This window comes from Plectropomus leopardus, chromosome 9 (genome assembly GCF_026936395.1).
Source record: "Plectropomus leopardus strain MGB_pleo_1.0 chromosome 9, ASM2693639v1, whole genome shotgun sequence".
In the NCBI taxonomy this organism is placed as follows: domain Eukaryota; kingdom Metazoa; phylum Chordata; class Actinopteri; order Perciformes; family Serranidae; genus Plectropomus; species Plectropomus leopardus.
Window position 1 is genome coordinate 8,642,810 of NC_142184.1, and position 12,412 is coordinate 8,655,221.

The 12,412-nt window shown below is 37.2% G+C and overlaps 2 protein-coding genes and 1 non-coding gene across 3 annotated transcripts; 1 reads left to right on the forward strand and 2 right to left on the reverse strand.

Annotated features, from left to right (window-relative positions):
• Positions 1-1,982: 1,982 nt before the first annotated feature.
• On the reverse strand, positions 1,983-5,227 carry LOC121947046 (pancreatic progenitor cell differentiation and proliferation factor B-like). The gene is made up of 5 exons (XM_042491923.2): positions 5,069-5,227; positions 3,596-3,698; positions 3,368-3,445; positions 2,490-2,583; positions 1,983-2,402 (listed from the first exon to the last, which is right to left on the reverse strand). Exons 2-5 carry the CDS (start codon positions 3,648-3,650, stop codon positions 2,270-2,272), a joined length of 360 nt encoding a protein of 119 aa, XP_042347857.1. The 5' UTR covers positions 3,651-3,698; positions 5,069-5,227; the 3' UTR covers positions 1,983-2,269.
• A 406-nt stretch (positions 5,228-5,633) lies between these two features.
• Positions 5,634-5,705, forward strand: trnae-cuc (transfer RNA glutamic acid (anticodon CUC)). The gene has a single exon. It is a non-coding gene; the product is annotated as a tRNA-Glu (tRNA).
• Positions 5,706-7,198: 1,493 nt separating this feature from the next.
• Positions 7,199-12,329, reverse strand: LOC121947343 (tumor protein D54-like). The gene is made up of 9 exons (XM_042492350.2): positions 12,132-12,329; positions 11,236-11,351; positions 10,984-11,132; positions 10,672-10,719; positions 10,216-10,317; positions 9,160-9,186; positions 7,931-7,963; positions 7,749-7,797; positions 7,199-7,658 (listed from the first exon to the last, which is right to left on the reverse strand). The coding sequence occupies exons 1-9, from the start codon at positions 12,142-12,144 to the stop codon at positions 7,587-7,589; spliced, it is 609 nt and encodes a 202-aa protein (XP_042348284.1). The 5' UTR covers positions 12,145-12,329; the 3' UTR covers positions 7,199-7,586.
• Between the last annotated feature and the right edge of the window lie 83 nt (positions 12,330-12,412).

The following is a 12,412-nucleotide window of genomic DNA, read 5'->3' on the forward strand; positions in this document are numbered from 1 at the left end:
GCACTAAGGTGCAGCATTAAATAAGCTGTATTAACAAATGCATTAATCGTTGCTAATCATATCACAGCTAAACAGATTAGTTTGTTAAGTCGGCTGAATGTGTTCCCTGCCAGAGTTATAAAACAGCTGCTCTGCTGTGTGGAGAGGTGACAATGGCACTTAAGACCTGAGGTTTATACCAACAAAGGACCGACGGCAAACAATTGTGGACAAAATCTTTTCAATGGAAAAAGTGACACACGTACTGAGACTACAAAAAGCACAACAGGAAAGAAAATGAGAAAAAAGGACTTTAAAAAGACGACACAGGACTGGAACAATAGTCAATACATACACTAATCTTCAAGGATGTAAAAATGTATATTTTGTCACCTAAGCAGTTTCTGTTTTGTTAGCTTTTGTCTTTGGGTTTGTTATTCTGTCATAACTGACATGTCAATGTCACAAATATTTATGTAAATAAAGATTTAAAAAAACAGATGTGAGGTTTATAAAAAACAAAAAAGAGATAATATCACGCAGTCTTTCTAAATAAAACCCAATCTTATAATTGTGTCGATCCGAAACACCCAAAGTCTTTGAGAGATTGGTACAGTTAACTGGAAAAATATCTTCTCAAAAATAAAATACTTTTAAAGTACCAGTACCAAAGTACCAGATTCAGAGCAGCTCACTTTACAAGCACATGTAAGCAACATTTCTGTTTTTTTTCAAATAGTGAAGCCGTAGTCTTTACATTTGGAAAAGACCATCCATTATATTTAAAACTAACAAGTTTGTCAAGTTTTAGAAAAGTGATGAAATTAAGGTACAGTGTGAAGAAAGTACTATTGAATCCAAAAGCTGTGTCAAGTACCTTGTAGTCTGTGAAGGATAATACAGTCACAATCTTATCTATAACTGCAAAAAACAAAGTTTTTGAATTGTTACACCTGATTTTTCAATATTAGAGTGAAGAAACTGTTGGCTGCTCATTAATCTGATGCCACTTCGACTATTTGACTAAAACAAAACTGCAGGTAGCATGAACTAATGTCATCAGATTCACGTTCAGTGCTCCTCTCAGCACACAGACGGGACATCAGCTGTTTGTGATGAGTCTGATTTGAGAGGCCTCTGCTCACCTGTTTATATCATTTGCATTCCCCACTTGTTTTATTGTGTCGATGATGGTTTTTGTAACTGAAAAGTGCCAGTTTCTGTTAATTTTCCCCACATTAAATTTCTAAAAACTGAACTGTGAGTGCTGGTGTTCTGCTTGTTTCTGGATCATCAAAATGCTCATTTTTCACCATAGTTCTTCTTTAGTTTGATTTAGCGGGCCTATAGAGTTGGTCCGTTACACCCAATAGCGATATTATTTCATGAATAAATAAGCAAAAAATACAAAGCTTACCAGCACTTGAGCAGCATTCCCCCCTTTTTGGAAAACAGGAAGTGAGACAAGAGTCTTCAGGAAATAGTAAACCTCTTTTATGCCTGATTAAATAATGCTTTTGTAGAAATCTGACACGTCTTTAAACTGGTATTTCACATTACAACACATATGTAAAAATCAGTGCAAACTGTTAGTTTTGGATTTTGGAGACTTTTAATCCATTTCTATTGTTTGCTGTTGTGAATTATTTTCTGGGACAAGAAGTGTTTGTCCAGCACAGGGCAAGTCTAGAAGTTTAAAATTATTTCATAAATTATATTTCATATACATAACTTTGAAAATAATGTTTTACTCCAAAGTTAAGTTAAAGTTGTTTTTTATTTGTCCTGATTCTCAAGAATGAGTTTTCCAGGTACTGTTGGTTTCCATCAAGGACCACTTAAGAAGAGTGTTTTTTTAGCAATGCCCTTAAATGCAGTCCTCTATAAATTTTTGTGTCATGATACTCCTTTGAGACATAAAAAAAAAATCAAATAATATCAGGATTCATTTAGCAACCAAAAGGTCATTAACATATTTGTGGGGAAATCAATAAAGCACAATGTAAACGCTGACTGGAAGCATTTTATTTATATATTTCTCATCATTATAACAGTGTAAAGTCACAAGAAGAATAAAATGAAAAAGTTTTTACATACTTGAGTTTTTTTTTTCTCACACTTTTGGTCATAATAAAAACATACTATACATAGGCATAAAGGAAAGAGCACTGACTAAAGGTTACAAACATCGTCATCATCTTCATCTCCAGTGATGGACTATGCGATGGATGGCGAGCTGAGGGCAAGGGAGGTGCGAGGGGAGGAGGGGAGCATGCGGCAGGGATGGAGTTTAGGCGGAAGTAGGTGGAGGGATCGATGATTCAGACTTTCCACTTTCGCTGTTTTCACTGAGTTGTCTGTTCAAAACCATCTCCCTGGCGATGCAGGTCACCTGACCGTTGGCCACTGTGTAGATGCTGTTCCTGAAACACGAAAAAAACGTTGGTTTGATCACAAAAAACAAAAATTTTGCTGCATAAATTAAATTTGTCAAATATTACGACACTCACTTTTGAGATTCAGATCCGTTCTGCATGCCGGGCTGGTTTGATTTTGCAAAGAAAAATGAAGTCCACCAATGGCCAGAATCCTGCCGTGGGAGTCCTGCAAAATAAAAATGACTTTTAGAGAGAAACTCACTTTAACTCTTTGAAACATCAGAAAACTGGTTTAATTTCTGTCAAAAACATGGGAAGAAGGCAGAGAGCAACGACAACAAAAGACCCCAAAATTAGCAAGACCTTTGTAAAAAGTACTAAAAATTATTTTAAGAAAAAAAAGGATATGACCAGGAAAAGGTGCTTAAAAAACAATTTCATAACATAATTTTAGATATGGAATTATGATAGTGAGCAATAAATGTAGTTTTCTCCAGAAATTTTAAAAATTATTTTCTAAATTTGCTAATTTCTTGCAGTTTCTGGAACATTTCCTGCCAAGTTGCTCATTCTGGGATTTTATGTGCTCATATTGACAAATTGTGTTGCATATTTCTTAATGTGTACATGTTTAACTATATTAGGTGCCTTTTATCTTAATGTTTGTTTTTAATCTTCACATTGCATTTTTAAAAATTATTTAAGAATGCTAATTAACATCAGGCAATGGACTACCGATGAAAACTGGCTGCCCAGCTGAATCGGGTGCATTCACGTTTGTTTAAAAGTGTGTCTTTTTGTACATTGTCCCTTTTTAAATATATAAATTACATTTACAAAAATTGCCCTTTTTTGCATGTTTTTGAAAGAAATCACAAGTTTGTGCTGGGTTCAAGGGTTTAAATATTGTGAAGGGCGTTTGAAAGCAGCACAAGAAAAGTGATGTTGCTCCAGGTGTCAAAAAGTGAATGCATGGACTTTCAAAATAAAACCCTGCTGTTATTTTATACCTGGGTGGTGTGGAATGACCTCTCCGCTGTACTCAGCGCTGCCACAGGAGCTGCTGCTGGAGCTGGACCCGAGGCGCCCTGCAAAAAAGAAGAGCGTCCTTTTAGTGAAAGAAGTCATCTATGTGCATTAAAGAAAAAAATGAAAAATAGCAGTGTCAGATGCAGAATGAAAAACCATTCAAGTCAAATGAATGCAATATAAATGCATATTAGCCAAGTCTGACTCACTCCTATAGTAATCATGGGTGGCGATGAGGGAGCCACTTGATGGAATTGCTGCCATTTTCTCCGACCTTAGGTGGCAAACCGCTCAAAGATGGAAAATGGAAACCTGGAGGAGAGACAAGAAGAAAGGAGGTGGTGCAGGCATTATTAGACGGGAAATAAAATGAGAAAAGGATGCAGTTGGCACCAAATTCTCTTGCTTTAAAAGGCATTGCAAACACCTTGCTACAAAGCGGCCGCCCCCGCTTTATGGAGACATGAGGTGAAAAAGCACACATGCACTGAAAGCATTCACTACAGGTCACCAGCAACCCATTTTAAGATTACTTTTGCCGCTTTGCATTCATGCCCTCTGTACTTCATTCCTGTCTGTACGCCCCCTCACTGCAGTGATAAAACACAAGCAGCTGCTTCCTCGAATCTGGTTTCCCCCGGACTCAAATAACCAGAGGGTGTGTGTGAGAATGTGTCCACATGTCCAGCTGAACTCAGGACAGCTTAGTGCACAAGCTGGCTGCGTGACTGGCAAAAGATGGTGCCCGCGCTCTTGCCCTCTGGACGTCCAAGATATGTGTTCAGCCCGGAAATCTAGCCAGATTTTGTCGTTGCCAAAAAAGCATTGAGATTAACCTTTTTCTTAATTGACAGCGCAGCAACGTATGTATAAAAATATGCAAGAATTTACATTTATTTAATTTTGTATGTATTTGACTTGCATTTCAGACTCTCAAAAGTAAGTGAGCAGCCAGGAGAACCAGCTGAAGGCTGTTAAGCTTAACACCGGGTGAGCAGCAGATGGCTTTGGGGATTTCAAGGAGCAGACAAAAATCCGTCTGCACCTCATAGCCCAGATAAACAGCAGCAGACTCATAAACACATTTATACAGTGGCCAGAATGCAAATTTACTTATCAATTAGTATTTACTGCACATGTGGGGCCTTTCAGAAAGTTAACCCTGTGAAACCAGAGCAAACCTGCATGATTTATCTTAAAAACATAGGAGGAAAGAAGATATAACCCCCCATTTAAAAAAAAAGTACAGGAAAATTACCTGAAAATCTGTAAATAGATAAATACATAAATTAAAAAAAACAAATAAATAAGAAAAAGAAACAAAAAGAGAAGCAAACAAGACTTGGAAAACTATAATAACTCTGTAATGTAATTTTAAATATGTAATTATGGTAATTATTATTTTCCTAGAGTTTTTTTCCCTAGCTTTGTTTATTTAATAGTTTTTAAATATACTCATTTCTTTCAATTTGTGGTTCATTTCTTTTTGATTTCAAATTGCTCAATTCCTTCCCCCCCCTCATGAAAAATGTTTAAACTAGGCGTCTGAAATTCAATTCAAAATTGCACAAAAAACTACCTTTGTGTTTAGATTTTAAAAAGTGAGATGACACATATCTTTTGTTTGATAACACAAGAAAGGAACTTCCAAATTTTACAAAATGTTAATTATTCAGACTTACCTTAAAGATTGGGATGCAGGTGTTGGCACCGGATGCGGTTCTAAGGTGCGGATGGCTTCAAGTAGAAGAGGTGCTAGTTGTTACAATGGCCCATTTGCGGATGAAGTCTCTGCGTTGACCCTCTCGGTCAAAACACTGCTGCTGACACTGACCCTGCTGCAGCACGAGCGGCTTTTATAGGGCCTGGCCTGGGCGCGTGCTGCTGTGGCACGGGGCGGGGACTGTGGCAGCTCGAGGACAGGAAACGTGCGGTTGTTCTGTTTGTTGTTGCACTCGGTGACATCAGACAAAAGGAGGCTTTGCAGGAGCTTTGACGTTAACCCGCCGTAAGGACTTCGTAGAAAGCGTCTGTGGATACAAACTGACAAAAACAATGTTATTTAGGTAAAACAGCAAGATGGTTTCAGACAAGCGGTTGGAATACGTCAGACAAACGTTTTAACGCTATTGAACAACGTCGAAAACCGTTCAAATGTTTTCTTTATAATTTAGTTGATGTGCGTTAACTGTAGTCGGTAACTTAGGTTTTTTTCAAATACCAAACACCACTCTCATTTAGCACCTCTCCCTGGTGGTCTAGTGGTTAGGATTCGGCGCTCTCACCGCCGCGGCCCGGGTTCGATTCCCGGTCAGGGAACTACTGTTTTTCCCCTCCAACACATAAAATACAGGGAAATTGGCCTGAAACTCATAAATGATCTCAAAGACACACAAAACAAAAAGATGTATTATGACTTCAAAAATGCAAAATGCACAATAAGGCTGAACAACTTAGCCTGATTACTTTTGACAATCTAAGAAGGCGTTGAATAACTTAGTCAGAATAGAAATTACTCACAATATTGGCAATAAATTAGTAAAAGTGTCAAGAAAATAACCTGAAAATTTGCAAAAAAAAGTTGAAAAGTTACCAATAAAAACAAACTGATTTTTTCTATAATGCATCAACATCATCATTATAATAATTTCTGGATTTTTTTTTCCCTTACTATTTTTGGTTTAATTTTCAAATAATTTTCTCTCTTTCTTTTTTCAGGTCGTTTTTCTTGCCACCTTTTCTAATTTCTTGCACTTTGCAGGTAATTTTATGCCAGGTTGCTCAATGCCTTTTTTCCATGTTTCCAAAATAAATTAAACCAATTTGCTCGGGTTTCAAGGGTTTAAATGCTTGTGAAACACGTGAACACAACACACAAAAACTGTAAATCCAGGTTTCAAAGAGTTAACAGCTTTCTTTAATCAGTTTGATTATAATATCGCTAAACCTTCTTGGGAAATAAGAGTATAGTCAGATAATTATAATGGCTACCACTGCACTAAATGTTTCAACTCAACACATACAGTTGTCAGAAATGTAACTCTTAATGTTTTTGTATGAACATTATAGTCCCTCAGGAGCGTGGATGAGTGACTGAACAGGCTCCCTGGACACAGGCCAAAGTATCATGTGCCCCTGCTGGCCTTCATCTGCAAAATGTCATTCAAATGACTGCAACACGTACCAACCAGGAAAAGACTCAAAGTGACTACAAAGAGATGCAAAGGAACTGCGAAGAGACACATGATAACCTTAAGGAGTCAAAAAACATCCAAAAAAGACACAAAATGACTTTAAAAGAAACACAGAACAACAAAATTATGCATAATGACACCAAAGAGATGCAAAACAACAACAAAAAAGAAACAAAACCACAAAGTCTGCACGTCTTTCTGCTATGCATGAGTTGGTGGGGCTTTTTGCATAATACAGAATTATTGAATCTTGGGACTGCATTTTCTTCTGGGATTATTGAGTTTTGATCTCAATAAAAGCAGATTAAATGCAGTAGTAGGGGCACTTCGGGACACTTGTATCTAGTTTTGATATCCATAACAACACTGGTAAGACATCTGAAGTCTCTGGCGCCACCTAAAGGCTTAACATCAAACAAGGCCACCACTGACTGAGGGTGTCACGTTAGAGAGGCAACGAAAAGAAGTTTGAACATTATAAGTGACAAGCAAAGCTTAAAAACATCAAAAGAAATCAGCAAACACATGAAAATACAAACTTCTACTTTCGTTAATTAAAAACACCAATCTAATTACGGCAAATGAAATTGACGTGGCCATTGATGACAAAAGACCTCGAACCATTCAATTGACTTTAATTGAAAAATCTTTAAGTACAAAAATACTTCATGCTTTTGAAATTCTGTTTTGTTAATGTCACAATTAATGTCAAATGAATGCATACTGTGAGCAGGGTCCAGGTTTGCTGAACTCACATGTCAAAATAAATAACTGTTAAATTACATTTATCCAGCCGCAGAAATGTAACATTCACATATTAAAAGACTATTTTTACATTGAAGTTTAAAATAATATTTCATTGCTTGTTATACATTCTATTAGTCATGTTATAATAATACAATAAATAACAGTGGACAAATTCACACAGACGAGGGAGCAAAGTAATGTTAAATAACTTAACAAAGTATGAAAAATAGTTGTTTGTGTTATGTTAGAAGGGCTTATCTCATGTGCGTGAAGATCTTCTTTCAAACCCAGAGGTGTCTCCATTATTTGTCAGACCACTGCTCACTTTGTCCTGCGTGATCCAGACAGGAAACAAGTGATCAATAATCAATAATTTACCCAGTAAAAACTATGTGACTGCCGCTGGTTTTGACAAACTCACCTTTACACTGCCGACCATTTCCTCAAAAGACTTAAATGTAGAGGAATGTCTGCAGAGAAATGAGAAGACTAATTACACATAATGTATTTGACAATTACTTTTTACAACTACATAAACTTTAACTCTGTTTTTTTAACCAAACAAATTAGCATTAAATACAGGAATTGCAGTTTTTTTTTCACCTCATAGTCGGCACACTCATGGTGTGGCTGAGGCTGCACGGCGTCACATTGGAGGCAACGAAAAGAAGGGAGTTTAGATATTGTAAGTGACAAGAAAAGCTCAAAAACATCAAAAGAAATCAGCAAACGCATGAAAATACAAACTTTACAACAGGCTCAAAATGTTATGTACCTCAGAATTAGTTTTACTTGCTAAGCTTGTGTACACATACAGCAAGTCTGACTTGATACACAGACTGATTTTGTTTATACTGTGTGTATCATTTTTAATTTATTCTAATGTGTGATTAGTGAAAAAACACACTCCTGCTACTACTACAACTACTACTGCTACTACAACTACTACTACTACTACTACTTTCATTGCTCTAAATGTACTTGCACAGAAAAAGAAATACAACTAAAAACAAGGACCACAAAGCTGAACATAAACATAACTACTTTGTACATAGAAGTAGGTGAAATATCTATTTATCTATCTATCTGTAAACTGTGAAACAAGAATACAATTACACAGAGTGCTGGAAAAATATTAAATTATTTATGTCAATAAAGAGGTTTCCTTTGGTTCAGCCAAAGCAACACTTATTGATTAATATATCACTTATTTTTATGATATTTAGAAGTACTTAATGAATCCCTCATTGGGGAAATATGCCCTTTACAGTGTACCAGAGCGCAATGTGACATTTTGAAACGACTGAACAGTTGAAACCATTAAGATACACTTTATTATAAGAAATTAAAAAGTGAGAAAAGTAGAAAACAGTACATTTTTTGTCTATTTCCATCATACATGACTTAAATAATTGGTTACAAAACTCAACTGAACACTTAATCAACTTGTGATTGTTTGTGTCATGCAGTAACAGTGGTGTAATGTGACTTGCGTTTTTCCATTTTGTGCTACTTCAACTCCACCGTCACCAGCTTTATCGTTAGTGATGCTTACACATTAATGCGTCAGTAATTTTAATCCAGTGAATTATGTATCACTCTGAAATGGAGCAGTCTGCATAATGAGTACTTTTACTCCTCGTACTCAATAAATATTTGATGCAAACACTTAATGTCTCTCTCCTTAATGCGGGACTGTTACTTTTAACATTTTATTCTCACACTGGTATTACTGCTTTTAACTTAAATAAAAGATCTGCACACACACACACACACACACACACACACACACACACACACACACACACACACTTCAGACCCTTTAGTCTTACCGTGGAGGGCTGGGAAGAGGCAGAGCTCTGCAGAGATAACGACAGACACACAGATAACGTCACACCAGATTCTGTCTCCACATGGACGACAACAACAGACTTATCAGCTCCTGCTGCTGATGTCCAGATGTACCACTGTGATTGGATTAGAGCTGTTGATTACTGGCTCAACAAAAACATAAGACAGGGGGCCTTCGAACTTAAAGGGACAGTTTGGATTTTTTGAAGTGGGGCCGTATGACGTATTTTTCCATAGTCAGTATATGTTATGCTGCCTTTATGTGCTCCTCGGAAATAGCGTATTTATGAATTACGAGCACATAAACGGCTTTCCAAAGTCGTGATTATGAGTGGGGAAATTAGTAAATTTCGATGATAACCCAAGTTGGACGTTTGCGTAACATTTCAAGGCAGCATAAATGGCGAAAAGCATGAAAACAGTGTCAACACTTGACGGTAAAAATTATATATCTCGTTATTTTGTTTCTAGCAGCTTTCATTTACTTTTAGTAGTTGCACATTTTATTACATGCGTCTATTTACTGCAGCAAGCAAAATTTTAACTATACAGCATGCCAGGCGAGTATACTAACAACATCATTTTATGACACAAGTTGCCGACTTGACCTCTTAAATGCATAAATATGGCGGGCAAAAGTGAATGTTTGGTCAATGTTTAGAAACTTTTTTATTAATTAATGTATTAAATATCAATTTTTGATCACATGTAAAGTGTTATATGGTGTTGATGTTAACTGCTGTCCATGCAGAGTGACCTAGATTGAATAGAAAATATATATATAGGTTCAAAACATTCATTCCGCATAGACTTTTTTATATGTGTCATCCTTCATTTTGACTCCAGTATTTACATTTTACGCTACTTTCTACTTTTAGTCCTTTCATTAAACAACCACCTCAAGCTAATTTCTTCTGTTTATTTTGGCTTGCTAATAATCATTGCAGATCTATATTTTTAAAAATGGAATTGAAAAATAATTCAGCTTTTTATTTTAAGAAATCAGTTGGGAATAGCAAGGCCAATCTTGAGGGTACCTCATCTCCGCCAGTCTCCTGGTGATGGTCACACCCACACTGGACACTGCAGCTGATGTCACCTGGCCTGCATGACAGAGACCCTCCCGTGTCCTCATATAGCTACAGGTAGACAGAAGTGGTGTAAGTCACAACACTGCCAACACACATGTGACACTTAACTTATAGCAGAGAACACAAAGGTAAAAATTCACACACATGCAGAGGGCTGCTCACTAAATCAAACACTTCAGGTAAGTCCTGCCATTACTGCTCCCTGTGCTAAGTCCAGCTATAAGGCTATTAACGGGGTACCGATCCTATTTGACCTGGGAAATCCCATCACTTGTTTCTTAGGAGAGAATCCTCTTTAACATGTGAGCATGGGGAAAACCATTGGGAAACCCTAATGCCACGATATGTAGGACAAATGTTTTTTTTTTGTTCAGGATATAACAGAAAAAGATGCACACTCACATGTTGGAGTGGCTGATGTCATCCAGAGTGGCCGAGGCTGTGAGATATCTGAAACAAGAGTAAAAAAACACACAAGCTGGCAGATTATTACCTCGACTTAAGACAGAGAACCGTCATTAGTGTGCTTTTCACGGTTATGTAACCATGTCACACTAAGACAATGCGTGGCAAATCCTCTGCCAGCGGAGAGCTTGGGTCTCTTAAACCAGGTAAGACTATAGAGGTTTGTAGTGGAGTTTTTAACCACCCAAGTCTTACAATGAAAATGCAAGTGTAAATATGCAATGTTTGTGAGGATGCCAGCGCACTCACGGGGCTGAGGTCTGCACGTCTTGCCAGCCTTTGGACAGATTCTGTTTGATGTTACTGAGAGGACCCATGCCCAGCTGCCTCCTGATGTCTGCTGCATATTTTTCTCTGACCAAAAGCACCTGCCTCAGTGTCTGAATTTCATCCTCTATCTGTGCAGGAGAAATTATACACAACAGTTTAATTAGTTGAGAGACAACAGCAAACAGATGTTATTTACTTTTTGTTTTGAATAGCCGAAAGGAGCTGCATCACCTTTACAAGTTCAATCTTTAGATTGTCTATGTCCTCCTCTGTCAGATCCGAGGGTGAGCATCCATTTTCTGTAACCCTTGTGGAGAAGTTCATTGACGTTGAAGCCCCACCAAAACCTTAAAAAGAAGCACAGGCAAATAAACATTAAATTGAAAAAACTATATATGTATATATTGATAGACTGATAGATATGTTGATAGAGCACATTTCATTCCAAGTGCTGCAAAGTCCAAGGTACAAGCTGCAGGTGTCAAAAAAGCCAGCAGCTCACCATAAAAGTGAATAAAATTCAATAAAACTACCAATAAAACTTTGAAAAATAATATTTCAGATGAAGAACAAACCAAGATACAAAGACATGAGTCAGCACTGATACGAAAAAGTGTTTTAAAATAAAATAAAATAATAATACTACAAGTAAACCATTAAAATAGGATAATACACATATAATATAAAATTAAAATAAAGTAAAACAGAATAAAATAAGACAAATAGACCAATAAATTATGACACCACACGTATAAAATCAACAAAATTAGATAGATAGCCAACGGATTCCCTTTTTCGTACTTTTTAAAAAAGTTTATAGTCAATTAAGTTTCAAACTTCGGTAGTTTAATAAATCACAGTGGCGGTTTTCATATTTTAAACAGAGTAAACACAGTCGGAGCTGTCCTTAGTGCTGAATTTCACTTTAGCTGCCCGGCTAACTGAAGCTAACTGGTGCTAGCTGAAGCTAACGGCTAACGTTACTTGTTGCTCGCGGAGCTAACGTTAGCCAGCGTCGACAGCAGCACAAACACATCATAAACGCGTTAGCTATCCGCTAAAACTGACCGAAATACCGGTGAAAATTAATTATTACACGACTTAAAACCGACGCGAGGCGGTCTCACCTGGTCGGTTCATCGCTGCTTCACTTTCACCTGCGGAGTGTTTAGAGTAGTTTAGCTAGCAGCAGCCTCCTGCCACCATACAAAGAGCTCTACTAACAGAGGAGCAGGAGGAGGAGGAGCAGGAGGAGGAGGAGGGAGTCACTGAGGACTGATGGTGTTTACATGCGTGAAGTTGTTGTGCAATTATGTCGTGTACAAGTACTCTGCTACAAATATAAATCCTGCATCAATCCAACACAAGTAAAAGTACGACAGTGGTAGCATTAAAATAAACTACACTA